The 24134-nt window shown below is 32.2% G+C and overlaps 1 protein-coding gene across 1 annotated transcript; it reads right to left on the bottom strand.

The window, feature by feature from the left end:
* Window positions 1-3158: 3158 nt before the first annotated feature.
* Window positions 3159-19467, bottom strand: LOC110025786 (probable protein phosphatase 2C 1). Its single transcript, XM_020726441.1, has 11 exons — window positions 19245-19467; window positions 18813-18864; window positions 18651-18730; window positions 18486-18567; window positions 17755-17825; window positions 17129-17208; window positions 16929-17026; window positions 4445-4568; window positions 4281-4363; window positions 3513-3561; window positions 3159-3399 (listed from the first exon to the last, which is right to left on the bottom strand). The coding sequence occupies exons 1-11, from the start codon at window positions 19376-19378 to the stop codon at window positions 3347-3349; spliced, it is 906 nt and encodes a 301-aa protein (XP_020582100.1). The 5' UTR covers window positions 19379-19467; the 3' UTR covers window positions 3159-3346.
* Window positions 19468-24134: the final 4667 nt, after the last annotated feature.

Here is a 24134-nt window from a genome sequence, read left to right as displayed (position 1 = left end):
GGTAGACCTAAAGTCAAAGTTTCTTTAAGGCCAATCTTATCACCCCTAGATACAATTTAAGCCTTTGACCATTCACATTAAACACCCTAACACTCTTTTTATCTTCAATATCCACACTATTAAAAGAGTAAACCTTAAATACAATAAATGGTCTCGACCACCTAAACTTATGTTTTCCAAAAATAATTTCAATCATGAGTTGTATAATAACGCCTCTTGTCTAGACTCAAGTTTTTTTCCTAATAAGTTTTTTATCATGTCATTTCTTCATTTTTTTTAATAGATCTTCTTTTCAAATTTATTTCAACTCATTTAACTCGCTTTTACACCGAATCTTTTAATTAATTTCCTAAAAACCTGAGATTGATCAACTCATTTAACTCGCTTTTACACCGAATCTTTTAAATTATAATTAATTTCCTAAAAACCTGAGATTGATCAAGTGACATTAAGTTGGTGGCTACTAGGGGCAAGCCTCTTCCTTACCGCCATCTGGTGGCATAAAGGAAGCTAGTACAATCCACTAGTTTATTTAGTTCCTTAAATCTAGTGAAATCCCCAAGTTTAAATATATCCCTAGACGATATCACTAAACCATGAGAAATTTCTTTATTCTCTTAGTCTAATGAAGTTTATCCTAGATGTTCCACTATGAATACTTCCGCATCTCAAAGTTCACAAAATATTTTAGCAAGTCATGTGGCTAGTTTGCATGTAAATGAAGTGTAGAAACATAAAAATCACACCAAAATATGAAATAGATCTAGTCATAATAGTCATCAAAACCTAGAGTTTTTATTCATCAAATTAGGAGAGACATAAATTTTAGTTCCTATCCATGCTTTCAAAACACAAATTTTAAACTTTGTTTCATTCAGATCAAAGCAATTACAAAGAGTTTGAGAAAGAAAACGTACACAAAGTATACCCTGAAATATCTTCAATTTGTTGTGCACAAATCCTTCTCCATATGTTGTTCACAAAGTTTCTCTCCATTCTCTCAACAAAATCGCTCGCTTTCACACTCACAGAAAAACTTTAGAAGAGCCCTTGAAGAACAAGAGGTCGAAGACCAAAGAGAGAGCAGCCCGTCTTCAGAAATTTTGCTTTTGTAGAGTTCAATCCCACGGATCAACAGTTCAGATTTGCAGTGGAGCGAAACCCCTCTAAATGTTGTTAGTTAGTTCGTCAGCATCGAGGTTTTGAAGTGCGGTGCAGGAGTTCTGATGGCTCAGTTAGCATTGTCTCGTGCTTAGATTGGAAGAGCAAATAAACACTCAAAGCGGCGCTAGGCCTCATATGTAAGCAGGGTGCCTACAACTCCCTTGTTGGCATCTTAGCACATTAAAAGGAAAGGTGAGGTGGGGGGATGGGTTTGATGCAACTAGACTCTATATGGCACGAGCAAATTGAGAAGAAAGGTGCCTTTGCGTCCCTTGTTGGCACAAGGGCACGGTATTAAACCTATGCGCTGGAGTTTCCTAGGTGGCACTAAATGGTTTCATTTGGGATCCAAGGTTCTGCTAAGATGTTTTTAAGTTTTCAAAAGTCCATTTAACATGCACATTACACTAAAACACCTGGAAAAGCATAAAAAGAAACCAATAATAGAGAAATTTGCAGAAAACTTAGACAGTTATTGCATATAATTCACACATATCATTATCTTTTCCTCTTTTGCACAAAAACTGATCTCAATCTCCCTCCAATCTAAAACTTCTATAGCTTCAATTCTGAAATAATGAAACCCACCAATAAAATTTAATAAATAAGCATATATATATATAATTCATCAATTAATAAGATAAAGCCCAAACTCACCTTATAGATGCTCAGTTCGGTGTTCCCTTAAGCTAAAATTGCTCAATTCGACTTAATCTCCTGCACGGGAACAAACCTGTAAGCCTTTGCCTCCTCTTCTTCTTCTTCCCACAAGATATGCATGCCAGGCAGTAAGGATCACTAGGCTTTGGCTTCAGCTCTTCCACCATTGCACGAAGTGGCTCACACGAGGTGTTGAAGCCTCCCACACACGCAAGCCTCTTCATTCTTCCCACGTGCACAGAGGACACAAGCATGACTACAATGTTCCATTACACGTGTCAAAGTTGTCCTAAGCTTTTTGTCTTTGATTCAAAACCTTCCTCGACCTAGACGCCAACACAACCTTATACAGTTGACTCGTCACCTGCAAGCAATTGCACCCCAAACACGACTTCTCACTCAACCCAATTCATGCACGTGCATAGCTAGAGCTTCTTTTTCAGGTTCAAGGCACCATCTTCCCTTCTCTCGACCGATTGCGGTGTCGACAACAAGGTACAAATCCTCCCCTGCAAGCTAGGGTTACTCACGATTCTTCCTTCTTCTTTTTCCTTCTGTGTTGCCTCTCGCTTTTGCTCTCTAATTTCATCGTATCATTCAAGTGGTTCGAATTGACATACAACTCCTAAATATAACCATAGAGGTGATTATCTTGATGTTTCAATTTTTCATTTTTTTTATTTTTATTATTATTATTTTTTTTATTTTTAAGTATCAGTTTCTACAAATAACTCAAAGACTATACAATAAGGAACATGTGGATATTACCTAAAAGTTACTTGGTACGTCTGTCAATTTCAAAGTCAACTCAAACCTATTTGATTTGATTTCAATCGGTTTCTTAGTGATGCCCCATGTAAAGGGTGTTCAGTCTCATCTTAATTTAGATTTTCTGACAAGCGAAGTTTTATTGGAACTCAACCAAAATAAACTAGATATGAACACACATAAATGTATATTTCTCTCATCTCGAAGATCAGCTTAATAATCAAGCAGACCATTTGGTTCTAGCACTTCTGCTCTTATTTGCAGCCAATGGTTGCCTCTATCATACAATACTTGCTCAAATAATGCATACCGAGTCAAAATAATTTCATGAGGCCTACTCATACATACAAGAAACAAAAATAAAAGGTGCCTAAGCACTATAGTTTCAGCTAAATAATGATTGGGTTGGATGAATGACAGAGTGAATGAAAAACAGTTTTTTAATAGCTCAGTGTAAAACAACGCAATTGCAAATAAAGCTAATTTTTTTGGAAATGTCATTCAACGAAAAAGTTGTCTAAAACAAATGGAATCGAGATTATATATATATATATATATATGTTTGCACTGGAAATTAAATGAGTAGTTCTTGTTGTCCTTCAAATAATGGTTGCGAGTGCAATTTTGCATTTCATGACAATTGTAGTTCTAATGACATGGAATAATTAAAATTTACACAAATCTACAAAATCAATTGAATGAGATCTAAAGCGATTCCTCTGCATAGAATTCCTCCAAATAACATCTGTGCAACTCATGAGTTTTGAACGCGACCAACAATAACAGTAATATCGTCTGGTTTACCACCTAAAGCATCAAAACCGCAATGAGATGTGGTTTTAGCGGAAATGAAGCGGAAATGATAAAAATGCATGGTTTTTTTTTTTTTATTTTATTTTAGCACATGGATTTCAATGAACCTGTTAGTTTCTGACCAAGAACCTTCCTCCAGAGTGGAATATCATACCCCTGCAAACACGTGCTAAACTTTTAATGATTTTTCTCTCTTAGTTCTAGAGTTCTCTAAGTCTTAGCAAGTGGTATCCATATGAAAAATAAATTAATTAAAAAAATTAAAAAAAATAGAAATTTTAGTTTTATTTAGGGAGCGTCAAATGGGTTGTTCAAAAGTATCTAATTTCTTCTCTTGAAGCCTTTCAAACCCCATTTTGGACTTTAAAATGCACTTTATATCACACTAATCAAAATCAACTCATACATCTAATTTAAGTTTGAAACAAGATATTTGACAGCAAAATTATTTTGATTATTTTTAAATTTAAAATGCCTTGATGAAAACTTATTCGAGCTAACTCAAAATTAATTATATTTACATAACTTATTTTATAATATAAGAACATGTGATTTATTGGACGAGCTTTTTATGAGTAAAAAATACTCAATTTTTTTACCTTGATTCCTAGTAACTTAACAAAAATTGTTGGGATTAAATTTAAATCTTTTTTAGACCAACCCATTATAACTTTTAGAGAGCTATGTTCATGGCCATATGGTCAACCCAATCAACTTGACTGCCCTAGTTTCACAGGGAACATAAGATGAATAGAGTTCTCCAGTTAGTTTCTCTTTTGGATTTCTATACTACATATAAGATAGAAGCAGGCCTAATAGAAAAATTCATACTTTAATAGCTTGAAAAAAATTAAATATTTGAAGAAAAAGCATACCCTACTTCTGGCTTCAAATGAGTATGGTGAATCGTAGTTCGCATCTGTGGAATGTGTGCTTGCTAGATCTGCTAGTATCTTTGCTGAAGAGGGAAACAAAAATGGAAGTTTAAATAGAGCAAAAGCATAGTTTGATCAAACAATCAACGTAAAATAAGGTTTACCATCATCTGCAGCATCTTTAAATTGTGAAATTATGGCAACAATTTCATGGTCATACACATTATCAAAAAATCCATCAGATCCCATGACTATAGTATCCCCTTCGAGTAATTTTACACTGCAGACCTGCACATATGTTTAAAGAGGAATGTTTGTCAAAATATAAAAGTAAATAGGCTCTAAGATAAGGATAGCACTTATGTCATCTCAGAAGATTTATGCCAATGCAAAGGTCAAAATAGTTCTACTGTTACACAGCTGAAAACACACTCCAGCGGACGCGCTTTTTTAAGTTTAGCGTTAAACTTTTTGCATCTATTTTTGGAATAAAATTCTCTTAAAAACCAAAACAACAAGAAATCCTCTAGTTGATGACTCGCAAGTAATCATGAAATTTGACATTAAAAAATATATATATATTTGTTGTTTTTTTCACTAAGCACTGTCATTGCCTGCCCTAAGCCCGGATGTTAAAAGTGAAAAGTTGCGTTAAGTGGTCGATAGTCAGCATAAAATTTGTCGAAAAAAATATGACTCGAGTCATTTTGATCATTGTGTAAGAGTTAGGGTGTCCCATAGAAACGACGAGTTGTATGATCTGAATATAGTGAAAAGGGAGCAAGGACCACTACACCGGCGTCCGAGTGTAGTGTCAAATAAGCAAGGGTTCACACATTCGGACGAATGCGGGTAAAGAAGTTAGTCCACGAAATTAATGAAGCTAATATAAGGATGGGATCTTGGAATATAGGTAATCCCAACGGTAAATTAATAGAATTAGTTAATATCATGATTCATAGAAAAATTAATATCTTATGCATTCAAGAAACTAAATGGGTTAGAGAAAAACAAAGGAGATTAATAACTTAGGTTTTAAACTTTGGTATTCTAGTAAAAGTCGCAGTAGAAATGGTGTGGGTGTTAAAATGGTTTAGGTGTAATTATAGATAAGAGCTTGAAAGATAATGTTGTAAAAATTAATAGAGTTAGAGATATAATTATAACACTTAATATTATTATTGATACTAAGATTTTTAATATTATAAGTGCTTATGCCCCTCAAGTAGGGTTAGATATAGGGTCTAAAGATAAATTTTGGAATGATATAGAAGACTTAATACAGATGATACCTCTTGAAGAAAGAATTCTTGTTGGACGAGATTTAAATGGACATGTCGATAGAGTGGTAGAAGATTTCAAAAATATTCATGGTGGCTACAGTTTAGAGTGACTAATGAAGAAGGTAGAACCATTTTAGATTTTGCTTTAGTGTATAATTTTGTTATTACTAATATTTTATTCAAAAAAAGAGATGAGCATCTTATTACTTATAAGAATGATCTAATAAAAACAAATTGATTATTTTCTTATGAGAAGAAGAGATTATCGAGATTGTAAAGATTGTAAGATCATTCCAAGTGAGAATTTAAGTATCTAACATTGATTATTAGTTTTAGATTTGAAGATGAAGAACTGATATTATAATTCATCATCGTAGAATTAGATGGGGGAACCTAAAAGACACAAATAAAATTATTTTTATGAGTAAAATTCGGGATTATAAAATTTGGGATGTTCATGAAGAATCAAATGCTATGTGAGATAAAGAACAAACTATTAAACAAGTAGCAAAAGATGTACTTGGAGAATAAAAAAAAGTTTCTATAAATGAAAATAGTTGGTGGTGGAATAATAATGTGCAAGAAAAGATAAAATAAAAATTGGTTTTCTTTAAAAATTGGTTTTAATGTAAAAGCTTAGAGAACTGAGAAAAATATTAAACGGTTCGCATAGAGTATAAAAAAACAATCTGTGACGCTAGAAATTATGTTTTTAGTGATCTTTATAATAGATTAGATACTAAGGAGGGTGTAAATATATATATAAATTAGCCAAACAAAGAGAAAAGAAAAGTAACGATTTCACTCAAGTAAAGTGTATTAAAGATGAAAATCAAAAAGTATTTTTCTTAAAAACATATATTCAACATAAGTGGGTGTGTTATTTTGATACTTTTTAATGAAGTTTTTGGAAATACAATCCACCTTAGCGATTTTAATATAGTTAATAATAATAAAACATTTCATTTTTACTATAAAACATTTCATTTTTACTATTTTTACCATAACATTAGTAAAAAAGAAGTTGATTAGGTTTTAAAGAAAGCAAAGGTGGAAAGTCTGTAGAACCTGATGATATCCCAATTGAAGTACGAAAATATTTAGGAGATTTGGAAGTTTCTTGGCTTACTAAACTCTTTAATATTATTTTAAAAACTAAAAAGATATCTGAAGAGTGGAGGAAAAGTATTTTGGTCCCCATTTATAAGAATAAAGGGATACACAAGAGTGTGCAAATTATAGAGGAATTAAATTGACGTGTCATACTTTAAAATTATGGAGAGCTATTGGAGAGGGTAATTGAACAAAGGTTAAGACGTATTACAAAGATTTCTCATAATCAATTTGGATTTATGTTGGGCATGTCTACTATAGAAGCTATACATTTATTGAAAGGCTCGATGGAGAAGTTCAGAAATAATAAGGAGGATCGATATTTGATTTTTATTGATTTAGAAAAAGCTTACGATAAAGTACCAAGAGATATCCTTTGGACAGTTCCTAAGAAGAAAGGTGTTGATATGACTTATATTCAAGTCATTAAAGATATGTATACTAGAGTTGTTACTTGTGTTCAAACTGAAGGAGGATTGGCCAAATATTTTTCTATTTTTGTTGGGTTACATCAGGGATCGACTTTAAGCCCATATCTTTTTGCTTTAGTTATGGATGGTTTTACTGGACATTTACAAGAGGATGTATGTTGGTGTATGTTTTTTGCTGATGATATCCTTATCGTGGATAAGTCGAGAAAAAAGCCCAGGAAAAACTTGAATTATTGAGGTTTACATTGGAGTTTAAAAGCCTTCATTTGAGTAGAACTAAAACTGAATACTTTGAGTAGAACTAAAATATTTGAGTAGAACTAAAATTGAATACATGGAACGTAATTTTAGTAGTATTAGCTCTAGTGATAAAAGTGCAACATTGGGTGACAAATTATTAAAAGATGTGATCCATTGAGTCTCGGGTCTGTTTTTTAAAGCGATGGTGATATAGATAGGGATGTTAATAGTAGAATTCAAGTTGGTTGGTTGAAGGTTGGTTGAAGTGGAGGAGTAATGCTTCGAGCCTTTTGTGTGATAGAAAAGTATCGATCAGACTGAAAAGAAAATTTTATAAGATGATGGTGAGACCTGCAATGCTCTATGGTGTTGAATGTTGATCTTTAAAAGAGAAGCATAATACTAAATTAATGTTTCCGAAATGAGAATGATTAGGTGGATGAGTGGCTTTACACTTACGAGACAAAATGCGAAATGAATATATCCGTGATAGGGTTGGTGTAGCTCCAATGACTCACAAAATTAAAGATAGTCGTCATAGATGGTTTGGTCACATTAAACGTCGACCATCTGATGATCCGATGAGGAGAATAGATGTTTTAAATTCAACTTATGGTAAGAAAGGTAGAGGTAGACCTAAGAAGACTTGGCCTTATTGTATAAAAAATGATCTTAATTTATTAGAACTAAATGAAAATATGACAATAAATAGAACGCAATGGAGAAAAAGGATTCATTTGGCCGACCCCACGTAGTGGGATTAAGGCTTTGTTTGTTGTTGTTGTTGTTGTTGTTTCCACTAAATGAGTGATTGAGAAGATACCTATTCAAATGGACTCATGAAAATTACTCAAGGACATCCAAATTCATAAATGAATTTTTTTTAATATGGATTCTAATAATAATTGAATCAAAACAAAAACATGAAGAAATCCACAACAATAATAATTTAATAGTCACTCACTATAAAGTGAAGAAATTTAAAAACATAAACATCATTCAATCAATTTAAAATCAAATCATTGTAGAAATTAAGATTTCATCAAATTTGATAAATACCAATCATACATGCAAACCAAATTATTATATAAAGAGTATAAAAAGAAAAAGAGATCACCAAAAGAAACATCCTGCATACGCAATAAGAACTAATACAAAAAAGAAATTGAGGGTTCCTACTTCATAAACAACCAAATAATTCAACCACTAGTTTTTTTTAAAATATAAACTGATACTAATTGAATTAAAACCTAACTGATGATGAAATAATCAAAGTTATTTGATAAAAATCAACAAAAAATTAGAACAACATAAAATTAGCAAGCAATCATAAAATAAAATTTTGAAGTGCCAAATTTTGAACCAAATCAATAACATTAACAAACCAATATCAAACTATATAGATGCAATAAGAATAAAGAATGAAAGAACCAAAATAAGAAAAAGTTCAGATCTCACATTAGTACAATGAGATGACAACCACCGAAATCAGGTAATCACAAGTTTATCATACACGATGTAATTAATATGGCCTCATAATATTAAAATTAAAAAAGAAATTTTATTCAAGTTAAACATGTTCATTACATGCCACTAAAAATCTATTGATAAATTCTTTATACTCTATAGTAGTAGATATGGTTGGCACAAACTAGCCCAATCTAATTTTGGTAATCTCAAAAGTCAACCTGAATTTTATTCAAGTTAAACTTGTTCATTACATGCCACTAAATATCTATTGATAGATTCTTTGTACTCTAGAGTAGTAGATATGGTCGGCACAAATTAGCCCAATCTATTTTTGGTAATCCCAAAATTCAAACTTCAGGTTATATCCAAAATTCAAACATCTATATAAAAATCTTATGAAGCCTTTATTGTATGAAAGCCTGAATAGCTAAATAGAACATTTAAGTAGGAGGGCAAACAAAATAGCGTAAATAATGGAGAACTCAAATTCATGAAGTCCTCCAAGTAAGAACCAGTGGAAATAGATAATGGCAGCACAAACCTCCATAAGACCAACGGTAGAGTCCCCACACAGAGACTGTCCACACAAACAACAATAAAGTTCTCCATGCAAATATTAATAAGAAAATAAATATAGCTATTTCACATGAAATAACTATAATCAAACCATGTAAAACTCTTACGAATAAACTATAGATGTAATTAACCAATCCAAAACAAAGGCCTTAGTAACTTCCCTTGAAGGCCGAATTGATGTAATATAATTATAGCCTGGTACGTAGTTTTTGAACATGAGATTAAATATAGCCAAACTAGCTTGAATCTATGCCAAACCACTTACAAACCATCTTATAACTACACCACTATCTCAGCCATCCATGTTTCAATTATTCAAATAAGAAAAAAGAACAAGCCATCCAAATGAGAAAAACAAACAAACAAATAATACGTAGATCATAGTTTGATGTGATACCTTTGACGAAAAAATATATATATATATTCAAAATAGTTTTTAAGAAAATTAAATTATGTTCATAGTTTATTCCAATTAGTTTTTTTTTCTTAAATAACTAATAAATTTTATATCATGACTATAAAAAATTATTTTAAGTAGGCCATGTAATTTAAACATTTAATTAAAAGGAAATTTACATACATAGCACACAATTCTTTCTTATGTATTTACATATATTCTTATGTATTTACATATATCACACCTAAACTTCAATATTTACATACATAGCACTTTTGGTGTTTTAAACGTATGCATCAAAATGTGTACTTCAATTTTAAAAAGTGGTAATAGTGCTACTTTTGATGTAATATTCAAGATTTGAGTGTTGTGTAATATGAAAGTTTAGGTGTGAGATATGTAAAAACATAAGAATTGTGTGCTATTTATGTAAATGCCCCTTAATTAAAATATATTCTAATAACATGAGATGCATGGATAATTTCATGAAATTCACCAAAATGAGTCTTTTTTTTTAAATGATCTATCACTATAAAAATAAAATATTTTCATAAAGTTTGCGGCAAAACCTAATATAAAGTCCATACAGCGTCCTATGAAGTATGTGGAATTGATAAAGGAGGATGCAATCATATACTACTTTTCTTACATTAGGCAGACTGGGGAGCCCTTTATTGTGAACTAAAAGATACCACATCTCTATTCAAACTTAGTCAAGAAACGCCTATCCTAAGTCACTTGAATGATTTTATATTTACCAAAATTTCCAATAACATCCTATAATGCAACCACAAAATTAAAAAAAATCTCTTATGAATAGATTGTACATAGATTAATATCTTTAAATAAATAACAATCTTCATTAAAGTAGTATTTATTTAGAAAATAAAATATATCATTTATGTCTTTATAAATCTCAACAAAATCTTTGAAAGTTACATATTTCTCTTTTATAAGATCAAAATTAGTCAACTTGCATTATATGCAGATAGATGTGAACTTTATTTAAGGAATCAACATATTTATTCTCAATTCTAACATGGTATTTAAAGAAAAAAATTTATTCCTTAAAAAGCTTGGGTCATTTAACATACTTTTGCCCCAACTTCTATAAAGAACTAAGACTACATAGGACGCAATGGAGAAAAAGGACTCATGTAGTCAACCCCACTTAGTGGGATAAAGGCTTGTTGTTGTTGTTGTTGTTCTATTAAAAACTAAAATATTTCAAAGATTGATGATCAAAGTATAACAAAAATTCTAACACATAATATTTTCAATAGTGCAGAACTTGTAGAAAAGCATAACTCGATCATAGTTTCAATACTTTTGCTTAACTTCATTCAAAATTTACCTAAAAAAAAATGTAACAACTGTCTTGCTTGACTCATCGCTCCTCCGATTATAATTTATGATGCATCATAAAAAGCATCATGCATCTAAATAAAATTGAGCAGCTAAAATAGCATGTTAATCTCTCCTTGATTTTAGTAAAAGCAAAATCAACAATTTTAGTCCATTCAAATTGTTCTTTCTTCAAAAAATTTGTACTTGAAGTCAAACAAACTTAATCTTTTAATAAATGTCCTATTAAAGATAGTTAACCGTGATAACTATAAATATCATGCACAAAAGTAGTTTTTAATACTTCATTAATTGCTTTAATCATATAAAGATCAATAGATATCTGTCCCAAGGCATAATAAAAGCTTGGAAGATAAGAAACGGAGTTAAAATCCATACTTTATCAAATTCAAATATAAATTCTAAAATTATAACATCTAATTATGTTTTCTTGTCTTGCAATAAACTAAATTATCATCAATATAAATAATAAGAAAATTTTCAAAGAAAGATCCCAAGACATGGCTTATTATTCTCATAAAAATACTAGAAGCAATAAGTAATCCAAATGGCATCACCAACCAATCATATAATCCATCTTTAGTTTTAAAAATACTTCTCAATTCATCACCTTCCCAGTTCTAACATGATGGTAATGACTTCCCAAATCAATCTTATAAAATATAACAAAACTATTCGGCCATATATAGCATATCATCAAAACAAGGTATAAGAAATTCATATTTGTTGAATTATAAAATTAATAGTTTAATTGTCTTCACATTCTCTAACTGGCATCCTCCTTTGGTGAGAAAAGTTGGTAAAATTTAAGGACTCATGCTTTATATCATAAATCTCTTCTTAAGTAAATCATCACTCTACATTATAAGTTTAACATGTTTTATTAGATTCATCCTATAATGAGAGAAATCAAACAATAATGATTTGGGAACTAAATTAAAAGCATACTATGTATCCTCATTAAGAAAAAAATTTCTTTAAGTTAGGCAACACTTGTTATCAGACAAAATCACAATTTTAGGCACTACATTATTCAAATAAATAACCAAAAAAGTATAAATCACTCCTCTTCTATGTTATATTTCTCAAATACAAGCTTACTCAAAATATGCAAACTTTTCACTTCATTACGAGCACAAGATAATTATGAAAATCTAGATTTACCATTTGGCCTTTAGGGCTCAAAATGATCATTTTCTCAATAGTCTTGAAAGTAAACATATTAGATCACCCAAATGTGTAACAAATCAAAAATATGTAGGCTTTTAACTTCATTAGGAGCACTAGATAATTATATAAATTTAGATTTACCATTTGGCCTCATAAGGTTAAAAATGGTCATTTTCTCAATAGTCTTGAAAGCAAATATATTAGATCACTCAAAAAGAGTAACAACTAGATCAAAAAGCAAAGGTCTATCATACTCAATAAAATAGTACGATCAATGTTCATGATTAACACATCACACATAATTCAATTAATATACACATGTTATTGAATCAATACTAAAAACCTCATAGATAGAAATATCCACACAAACTACAATATATGCTTGTGGATACGATTTAATTTTCAAGTTTATTCAATTCAAAGCAATCATAGATATGGCATTCATGCAGTCTTCACTATTAACAATGAGTTTGTATTTCATATGTTTAAAGTAAATTTGAAATTTTGTAGTCATCCTCTAAATAAATTAAACTTTAGAAGTTATTAGGATACAACGAGTGACACTCAAGGAATTGTCAACTAAAACAACCTCAATATTACGGATATCTTCTTTGAACTCATGAAAATAATCATATCATTAATTTAATTATATTCCTCTACATTTATATGCATGTTATTATTGGAAAACTCAATAACATAACGATCAATTTAGTAACACTTAAAACATGCTTTTATACAAATCTTTGATGAATGTGTAGATGCATTTGACTCTCCCTTATTATCCTTTTGACAAAGAAGGTAATAACACCCTTAGAAGTAACATGTGAAATAGATTGTACTTGATCGCAATGACAAAATGATTCACTACCTACATATATAGTTAATTTTATTAAACACACAATTTTAGTATCTAATGCAAGTTGAAAAGCATGCTCGAGTTATGAAATGTAGTTATATGTCATCTTTTGTTTGATGTTGGATCACAAATTTGGAGAATACCTAGAGAGTATAAAATTAGGATCATCAATAATATCATAATTCAACAGTCAATCTTCAACTTTGTTGATGCATTCCATAAAAGCTTTGGGCTCTTTCTTAAATGAATTAAATTCATTTAGAAAACAATCAAGAAAGAAAAAGATATAGATAAATATTTTTCTTTTAAAAGTTTTTTCATTTAACTCTATGTAACATTAAGGGGTCATTTGGTTGATAGTTTTAGTGGGGTACTATAAAATAAATACATGAGTTTTAAAAATTTTAATATGTGGTGTGTCGTAAAATAAAAATGCTATGAATTTATAAGGTAAATAAGATTTATGATAAAGAAGTTTTGCAACATAAATTAATTATTCTCAAACCAAGCGAAAAAGAAATTTATCGGGAAATCCTTTCGTCTCTGCTCCCACGAAATCCCTTTCGTTTATTGCAAAAAATAAAGCAGACTATACTCTTGCTTTGAAGGCCGAAATCAAACAAGCACGCAGAGAGCTCGCCTTCGCCTCTTCCTTGATTTTTGACAGACAAATCTCTTGCTTGAAGGCCAAATCTAAACAAGCTCCCAAGTGGCTGGCCTTTGCATCTATGTTGCCGCCAAGCCAAAGTAGATCTGCCTGAGTTATTCGCACTTCTCTATCTCGGCCACGGGGCTTCGGTCCGCATCACTCTATCTTGGTCGAGGCTGTACCCTGAAGGAGTCGTCTCTGCCAAAGCTTTATGAGATCTTCTATAAAGATGTTGTTGGTAACAACTTTACGAGAATGTTAAATTCAAGGTTCTTTTTACATTTTGGTGTGCCATATATTTCATTCATTAGCATATATATTTCTCTTCATTTAACTTTTTTTTCTTGTAAAGAAAATTATGAAATTAAAGAATGATTCATTTATTATGTGATTTATGAGCCATTAACATTTTCATTCTAAATTCTATCATATTAATTCTGAAGTGTAGTAAGAAACCTTGATATACTCATTGCTAGAAAAATAAATCAAATCTTTTGAATTACTTATTAAGGGGCATTTGTATTATGCTGAAGATATTTTTAAAGTTTTATTTGGTGCCAATAATCAATTGCTAATGCATTTGTTTTGCATCTCCTTGCCACTAAAAATCAGTTTATATGTACATGCTTAGGTTGTAGAGTTCCTAGTAGTTTCTTTAATTTGCAATTTTAGACAGAAGACTAGTTTTATGGGCTTTTACTCTATTTTTACGTATCTTACACCTAAACTTCGTGACGGTCTCCCGTGATCCCGTAATAGTAGGATTCCACAATTGCGGAATCAATCCCACAATCGCAAAATCGATCCCGTGTATAGGAAGTTTGCAGGCATTTCGCTATTCCACGATAGAGCACAAACGTGGGATCGCAGAATATTGCGATGGTGGGATTGACAGTCGAGCGGAACATTACCTATTTCAACCTTTTCTATTTTCATTTTTTCCTTTTTTTCCTTCTTTTTTCTTTATTTTCTAATTTAGGTTATTTATTGATAGTGAACTTCTATATATTTGGTTTTAGCTCTTTGAGACATTAGTTTTGTTGATTTTATGAATTGAGATACTTTACTCTGTGTTATGCTCTTCGGAGTGTTGTATCATTCTCCTTTTGCATATAGTGTATATGTATCTTGCTCGGGAACATATGGTGGAACCTCCTCGCAGCCTGAACATCACGGATTCGGAGTTTTATGTGCTATTTTCAACCGGAACAACCGTCGTACTCATCTCACCTGTTGTCCAACAACATATTTGTCATTTCTACATTCTTTCAAACGCCATCAAATTTCATTGTCTCACTATTCCACAACCTCCTCCCTGCTAAATCCCCTTCCTAAATACCTTTTAGAAGCTCTAGAACGGTATCACTTCACTTTCATATTTTTGCCACCTAAATCTTTCATATTACATCAAAAATATCATCTTTTTAACTTTTTATAAAATGAAATACACCTTCTCATACATATGTAAGGATAAATTGTATGTTTAAAATTAACTGGCAACATATTGATTTTTCTATATTTTTTGTGGAACAATTGTTTTAACATACCAAATTGTTGTATTGGAATGTTCGGAACTGATGTGACTTCAGAAGTTAATTTCAACAGATCTAAGGGGCCAAAGTTAATTTCAACATATCAAACCCTTTATACCATTTACTTCTCATCCAGAAATGAAAAGAGCTAGTCTTAAAACTTTTCTTTTAAGTATCTGGAGCTAAAATAATTCAATAAGTGACCTTATACAAGTTGGAGGTGTACCCTTATCAATATTTGGCATGGACTCGATGTAGGCATTTGCCCGATTTGAAACTTGGTTTCATGCACTTCTTTTTAAACATTCGCTTATCAAGCATCCTACATAACTGAGATATTGAGATCAATTTTATGCCACCTTCAAACACTAACCCATTATGAGACCATGTTCTATACAAAAATCCAAAATTGTCGATACTCAGACAAATAACGAGGATTTTTTTTATGATTGATTCCCATGAAAATTTTGTTTTTACTATCTATTTTACCATGTCATACAAGAGGAACCCTAAAAATAAGTGCACATCCAACTAAAAAACTATTCAAAAATTACTTGAATGAATGCTAAATGCTTCAGGTCTCCTTTTATAATCATAAATTTCCTCAAATTCACATAAAAATCTAGCAAAAAATATTCATTTGGTTAAATCAATAAAGAATTGCAATAAATTTCAGTCAAGCTCAGAAACCCCATCAAATACCAACCACTGAAACCAAAACATTATTCAATTAGCATATTTCCAAACCATCCAAACTCATAATTATTCCTCCTACGGAGATAATTCAGATAAAAAGCAGTGTTTTACCAAAACCAATCATAGGAAAATAAGGAATAGGATAGGCATCCAACCTTTCCACCATCTAACCAATGAACTGCAACAGTATACCTAATTCTATATTAGTACATCAAACATTTAAGTTGGCCACAGATATAGATTTAGGAAACTTCAATCCAACCTCAAACATCAGCCACAACAGTAATTTCACTGTATAAAAAAATATTCCAAGAAATTATAATCAACTCTCATGATAGAGACATCATAAGCATGTTTTACTATAAGAAACTACCAATATTAAAGTTACAACTAAAATAAATATATAAGCTACTTAAAAAAAGTTATATTTCAGTTTGTGTACCTCAATACTAACTTTTTGAGTTTATGTTGACTTAAATTTTGGGATTTTCAGAAAAAACAAAGTATAACGCATGATATGTTCCATCCAATAGCAATAGGTTCACCAAATGTTTTCATTGCTCCATGTCAATCAAAATTTAAGCAAATGCTAGCAAAACATAAAGTGCCGGTTACTATTATTAACTCAAGATCTAAAATAATTGAAGGTACATATGAAAGAAAATGCCCGAAGGAACATAGAATGTTCGCACAACCATGATTGAAGATGTGAATCATGTCAGTCAGTGCACTTATAGGTGAATAAATTAAAGGAGAATTCATGTAAAATAATTTAGATGGCCTTGTCATGGAAGTGCAACTTATGAAAGTTGAGCCAGGGGAGACAGCAGAAGTAAAATTGGAAAATGGGTTAGATGTCAAAATTTGTACCATGGCATCGTGATATGTTTGGCCAGCCTTCTCAGAGCTCAACTGGTAAGGACAGTTAAAATAGTGTTCTTGTGGACTTGTAGAGAAGACTAATAGTCCTATTTTGAACAAAATTACAGAACAATGAAATGGAAAGAAAATAATCTTGAAGCAATAGAAAATAGAAAAAACATAGAAGTAATAACAATTTCATTAATCACCTTTCCGAAAAATACGGAGACCACAATCTCCAACACTTGCAATGTTAAGAACTCCATTCTTTTCCAGCATGGCAACAATCCTACGCAAATCATCCATAAAAGGTAAACAGTGATTTAAATTTGCAATACTTCTACATGAGGAGGAAATTGCCAAGAAAAATATCCAACATTAAATTAAAGCAGATTGGAAATAAGAAAAACTATATGGTCAGGAAAATCTGTAGTTGTGTGGTACTGAATAGATTAGCAAATTTACACATTTGCAAGTAACTGCAAAAAGGAAAAGGCTTGTGACTCATGATAGTATAATGGAACTACGAAGTACATTTAAAAAGGTATCACATATAAACAAAAAGTAAATAGATATATTACATGTTTTAAAAAAAAAAATAGAGCACAAATGCACTAAAATTGAAAATTGAAAGTACATCCACGAGATGATAAAAGCAATATTCTTTTCAAGCATGAACAGCTTCTTTACAGTACGCCACTGTAAAGAACAGCATGTTGATGTGGAAACACTTGCAAATCATATTCATTCTAGTCATCAAAATAAAAACTGTGGGAAAGACGAGAAGGCTGAAGCCTTACGGAGATTTTTCCGATGTAAGTTTAAAAAAGCTTACGCTGTAGCCGATCCAGTAGAGGAAGTTGCAGCATGAGCCTTCATCAAGAGCAATTGAGGATTACAGTTGATCTGTGATAGAAAGATACGATGTCCATTATTTGAGTAATGACCATGAATACACTGTAAGAAAATTAAACCAAACTGCAAGGCCCATACCTACGACTTGGTGGGTAAAATAATATCATACTTTCAAGGGCATACTGCATTGTTGTGGCACAGATGATACCATAACAAATAGCAAGAAAATTTCTTATCGACATTGATAATACAACAACAACAACAACAAGGCCTTAATCCCACTACGTGGGGTCGGCTACATGAAATTGATAATGGAGGATAGAAAAAATGTGGTCAAGTTCCCGATGCAGAAAAATGATTTACAGATGAAAGAACAACATAGCTAATTACCTTAACTGATCATGGAAGATTTAAACATGCTATAACAGTTATCAGCAAAGGCACAAAAAGACTTCAAATAGAAGACCAAAGATAGTGTGGATGGTGCTATCTGAAGAAGCAAAGCACCCGTTTAATGACATTTAAAAATGAGAGTGAGACATAGTTAATACTCTAAAATGATCGAGGATGTGACAAATCTGCTATAGAAGTTTGTCTTCAAACACTAAACCAAGGAGAACATGAATGGTGGTGCATCATACACAGAGAAAGCAAAGTACCCTTTCTATAACCTTCAGACACAGGAATTCCAACCCTGAACAATAGAAGTACCTCCTCATCCATGACAAAATTAGAAGCATTAGCCATCAACTCCCGGGAAAACAGCGCGGGATTGACTCCCCGTTCTGCCCAACTGCCAGTTGATTGTGCAAAAATGAAAATTTTAACAATAAAGGGTTAAAGCACAACAATTGGCTTCAAAGTCAGATGGCTAACCCGGAAACACCATCTGCAATGGCCAGAACACCCCCATTGCTTCTGCTCACGAAGAAGGCATCCTCACCACCAGTATGAGCCTTGATATAATCAATTTTCAGAAGCCGTTAAATTGGTGGACAAAATGATTCAGTATTAAAAAGTTCAACAACAATGAGCCACCTTCGCTGGATGAGGAATAAGGTGGGTTCCTACTGTGAACGACAACTCTGACCTACACAAAAAAGAAACGATAGCAAGAAAGGATTCAGTTTGAGGACAATAAAGCTGTTTGGTTACAAGTAGGATGAGACTCACCATGGCAACTGTTAAATCTCCTTAAATCTTGATAAACTGTTCGAATTTTTTTTTATCAGAATCTAAAATTTAAAAGAAAAATCTGTTAAACTCTGTTCAGCCAAGAATTTCACAAATCCTGTTAAATTCCAAACTGGCAGAAATTTCGCAGTCGAGGCTGAAAATTATTTCTAGGAAATGTTAGAGGATACGAAAATTTCTCAATTAAGGGCAAGTAGAACAGAAGATTCACCGTTGCAGAACGCGCCATGTGGATCATCGGCTATAGAAAGATGAAAAGGAGGTCGTGAAGCTCACCTAGGCGGACGAAGGGAGTAGGTCGACAAGTGCCGCCGGAGAGAAATTAGTGGACATTTGAGGGGATTCGGATTAAAAGAAGCGAAAAAGCAAAGAGAACGATACATCGAAAGCCCGGAAATGGAATTCATCATTTCCGATTTTCCTCTTCTTCTCTTTCCTGCTCCTGCTGGAGCTCAGGCAACGGAAACAGGATTAGGTGTTGACGGCGAGCGATTTTTCCATCCGGAGTAGGTACGCCCTCCAATAAAAAAAATGCATCTAATTAATATTAATTTTAAAAATTTTTAAATTTTTAAAATTAGCCCACAATCATACATTTTTTGGGCAAATTCGTATGCAGTTTTACGTGCGGTGAATGTATATAATAATTTTTCATTTATGACTCGATTCTAATTTTGCTCTTCACGGTACTTTATCCCATACAATGCATCTACATAAGAATACAACTATTTGCACTGCTCTATATCTTTATTGATTACACATTCTTCAAAAATAATTTCATAATAAACAAAATTAAAATTAGAAATTCATATACACGTCCCCTAATTCTTATATATTTACTTATCTCACGCCCAAACTATCATTTTTACAAAATGAGTGCCCTATCTATGGATAAAAATGTGAATTTCACTATTGTTAGAGTGATGAAAGAAGTAAGTTTGGTGCTTGGTTTGTAAAATGAGAGTTTAGTGTGAGATAGGTAAATGCATAAGAATTCGGAGTTGTGCATGTAAATTCCTCAATTAAAATATATGAGATAATTTTTCATATTCACGTGATTATTTAAACATTTATAGCTCGAACTTCTTATTACAGCATCAACATCTTCTCAGACTTGTCTGAGCACATTTTAGCTCCTCCGATGTTATCAATAAGATTTAACATGGCTTGATTTAGGAGTGGGTTGATTTAAAATATTTTGAGTGTAAAAGAAATTCATGAGATGTTAAAATTTTTATGTTTAGTTGGATGAAAAAATTAATCCAAAGTAATATGTTGATGTATTTAAATTTTACATTTTAGTACATTTTTAGCATATTACAAAATCATTAAATGAATAGGAGTTTTGAATACACCATGTCACATTTCCCACTATTGTTATCGCCACACATGTCATCACCAATTACTGTGACCCGCTAAGTGTTCCATATAGGTGCTATTGAGCATCTGCTCTCTCTCCAGATTTTTTTGAGAGAAAGAGCAGATCTCACTATTCAAAAGAAATAGGCGCTAGTCTTGTTCTTTTTCAGAAAAAAAAAAATGAAATAAGAGATACATAGACAGATAAAGGTCTCTTCCTATTTTGAAATGAAGACATTCATACATATATCTAGTTCATCGATTTATTGTCTCTAGCGCCTTATCTATCTCTGAATATCTCTGAAGAAAGAAAAAGATATGAATCAAGTCAAAATAGTTCGTTTTTTTGTTCCCCGAAGCCCCGAATGGATTGGATCGTTTCTGCTTCTGCTGAAGGCGTCGCCCGTTCCGAATGCTTCTCCGATCCTGAAGTTCTCGCGAATAGAAAAAGATGCAGCTCTCCCTCCCTCTGTCTTTTCCCGCTCTGCTAATCTTCCCCTCTAACGCGGGCCGGGCTAAGCTAAGCGGGAGGAAGAAACCTAAGAGAAGACGCTTTTCTCGTTTGTCCTTTTTTCAGTGCAACACAGGAAAGCGCCCTCTTTTTGTCATCCCTGCTGCTTCCCAGAGGCTTTTTTTTTATTCTTTTCTTTCTGAAAGGAAAGGCTCGACGAAGGGAGGGGGATGCGGCGGGGTCAGGAAAACGCTTTGGGAGATCGAGATGTCGATTTGTTTTTCATCGAAAACGAAGAAGGCCGAGGGGATAGCAGCCTTCTTTCGGGATAATAAGGAATTCCGGCTCGGCCCGGGAAAGCGCTGGCAACAACATAAAGGAAGGGGTCCATGTAGCTGCTGCGACCGCCCACTGAGCAGCAGGTTCGGCATCTACTACAAAAGAAAGAAAAGAGAGAATCCACTGAAGATGACCACGCCTCTGCTAGGCAGCGTGTGGAATGGCCGAGAGCGGACCCTTTTGGATATATAATCCAAGCCGAGAGTGGAGTTACGTGAACAGCCGTCTGATGGAAAACAACTTTCACGTTCGGTTCAGAGAGCACTTTTTTCGTTGAGAATTCCTCGTTCCCTTTTGTGTGAATTCCCCAGCGGCGAATTCAAAACTTGTGCGGGCCCTATCTATTCAATCTCTCGAGCCCCGAAGAAAAACCCCCTCTCCCTCGGATATATGAGAAAAGATTTTTATGTGGTTCAACTAAACCCAAAATCAGCCTACGTCAACGCTTAGTCACCCCTGACTAGGAATTCCACTAATCAATTGAAGATTACAACCATACTCCCGTACTCTCCTAAATCTAGCAAGAACAACCTCAAAATACAATGAGAAAGTACAACATATAAAAAGTAAAATAGTGAAATCAACTAATCTCGCTTACTCATATTTTTAAAGGATTTCCACTCAACCCAAGCTAAAGATAATTGACAAAGCAAATACACAAGAGCTCAAATTGGCATGTGAAGTTTATTTGAATGCTTATATGAAATCCACAATGAAATAAGCACACAACAATAGACAATGAATGTAATCTTTTCAGCATAAGAGATTCAAACAACTTGCACTTTAAAGGTAATTAAAGAATCATGCAATATTCTCAATTAGAATTTGAAGATTCACTTGACAAACTATAAGACACAACTTAATGTAACATAGTAACTTTTAAATCACTTTCTATATTATGTTGCAAAACTCTCCAATCACCAAAATAAGAATGAGAAGAAAAAAAAAATGAAAACTTAACTTTCAAAACATATCAAATTAATTCATCGAAATAACAATAATCTCATGTAATCAAGGAAGTTAAATAAAATAATATAGATCTTATATAAAGTTAGATGAGAGATTGAGCATTCAATGAATTAAGTAAATTTCTCCAAGCAAACTCCACCCAATTAAAATAGGGTCAAAAGCAAGAACAAAACAAAATCAGATTTTTACACTTTGAAAAAGCTTCAAATCTTTCTCCAAAAAAAAAAAGTTATGCTTGATGAGGACTTAGAATTTTTGACCAAAGTCATGCCAACCATGCACATCATACCAACCTCATTGCCCACTTAACATCTAAAATGCATGTGTATGAAGGGCATCATAAAAAATGTTGCATCTAACTTACATTAAACCAAATAACATGCATCTCTAAAAGGCATGTATTTATTTAATATTATATTTAAGACTTTAAAAATTTTCAAATTAATCAAGCCAAATAACCCCTTTTATTTTATTATATTACATTGCAATTACTATTCATTCTGACATTAACATTCTAAATAGTTCATCTTCATGCACAAGTCTATTTATGTGAGTATCTTTTAATTCATTTGTCTTTGTAAGTGATGATTAATTTATCCCAAATTTCTTTAGCAGTAAGAAGCTTGGATATTCTCATGTAATCATCAGTATTAAAGCATAGTACAAAATATTATAAGCTTTGGCTTCAATTCATCATTTTCTCTTTCTTAAGCATACCAATCAACAAATGCTTTTTTAATTTTCAAACCATTCAATATAATAGTAGGTGTGTGATATTGGTGTGTTAATATGTGCCACATGTATGATTTTTGACCACGAATGAAAGTACTGATACAATTTTTTTAGTGGTTGAAAGGTACATTGTCTAACAATGGTGGTTTATGTGTGGATTGTCCTTTAGTTAGTGCATATTTAGGAAATGAGTGTGGCATAGTGATACTATAGAATATTAAGCCAAACAAAAGAGTTGAGGCTTTGATGTCAATTGATATATGTTATAGCACCCAAGAGGGGGGGTGTGAATTGGGTAAAAATTATTTTTCTCTTTCTTAATTCAAAAATCTTGATTTTTGATTTTGTAAAAAAATTAAATTATAAAGTATTTAATACTTTAATTAAAGCAATTAAAAATAGTCAAACAGGTAAAACAGAGCAGAAAAAAAAATATAGGAGAAAAGATTTTTATGTGGCCCAAAATCGGCCTACTTCCATGTTTAGTCACCCCTAACTAGGAATTCCACTAATCAATTGAAGATTACAACCACACTCCCGTACTCTCTTAAATCGGGCAAGTACAACCCCAAAATACAATGAGACAGTACAATACAGAAAAAATAAAATAGTAAAATCAACTAATCTCGCTTACTCATATTTTAAAAGGATTTTCACTCAACCCAAGCTAAAGATAATTGACAAAGCAAATACACAAGAGCTCAAATTGGCATGTGAAGCTTATGTGAGTGCTTATGTGAAATCCACGATGAAATAAGCACACATCAATATATAATGAATGTAATCTTTTCAACATAAGAGATTTGAACAACTTGCACTTTAAAGTTGATTAAACAATCATGAAAAACTATAAGACACAACTATATGTAACAAAGTAACTTTTAAATCACTTTTTATATTATGCTGCAAAACTCTCCAATCACTAAAATAAGAATGAGGAGGAAAAAAAATGAAAAATTAACTTTCAAAACACATCAAATTAATTCATCTAAATAATCTCATGTAATCAAGGAAGTTAAATAAAATAATATAGATCTTATATAAAGTTAGATGAGAGATTGAGCATTCAATGAATTAAGTATGAATTAAGTAAATTTCTCCAAGCAAACTCCACCCAATTAAAATATGGTCAAAAGCGAGGACAAAACAAAATCAAAAAAGGTTTGCTTGATGAGGACTTAGAATTTTCGGCCAAAGTTACAGGGCAAGAAAGCTGCACTCAAGAAGGTAAAATAAAATCACTCAACCTCCTTTTAAGAACTTAGCCAAGACAAGGAAGTTTGGAGGGAGATGAGTAAGGAAAGAATTTGAAATGA

This window comes from Phalaenopsis equestris, unplaced genomic scaffold (genome assembly GCF_001263595.1).
Source record: "Phalaenopsis equestris unplaced genomic scaffold, ASM126359v1 Scaffold000330, whole genome shotgun sequence".
In the NCBI taxonomy this organism is placed as follows: Eukaryota; Viridiplantae; Streptophyta; class Magnoliopsida; order Asparagales; family Orchidaceae; genus Phalaenopsis; species Phalaenopsis equestris.
Note: the sequence above shows the minus strand (reverse complement) of the source record. Positions and strands in the feature narration are given on the sequence as shown.

What these genes read in the sequence shown, in the direction of transcription:
- LOC110025786 (XM_020726441.1), bottom strand. Translation starts at nt 19,378, where the DNA reads ATGATGAATTCCATTTCCGGGCTTTCGATGTATCGTTCTCTTTGCTTT. An exon ending in ATTGCAGATGGTGTTTCCGG is followed by an intron (nt 18,568 to 18,650) that starts GTTAGCCATCTG and finishes ATCAACTGGCAG; the next exon opens with TTGGGCAGAACGGGGAGTCA. An exon ending in TCTACTGGATCGGCTACAGC is followed by an intron (nt 17,209 to 17,754) that starts GTAAGCTTTTTT and finishes TGATTTGCGTAG; the next exon opens with GATTGTTGCCATGCTGGAAA.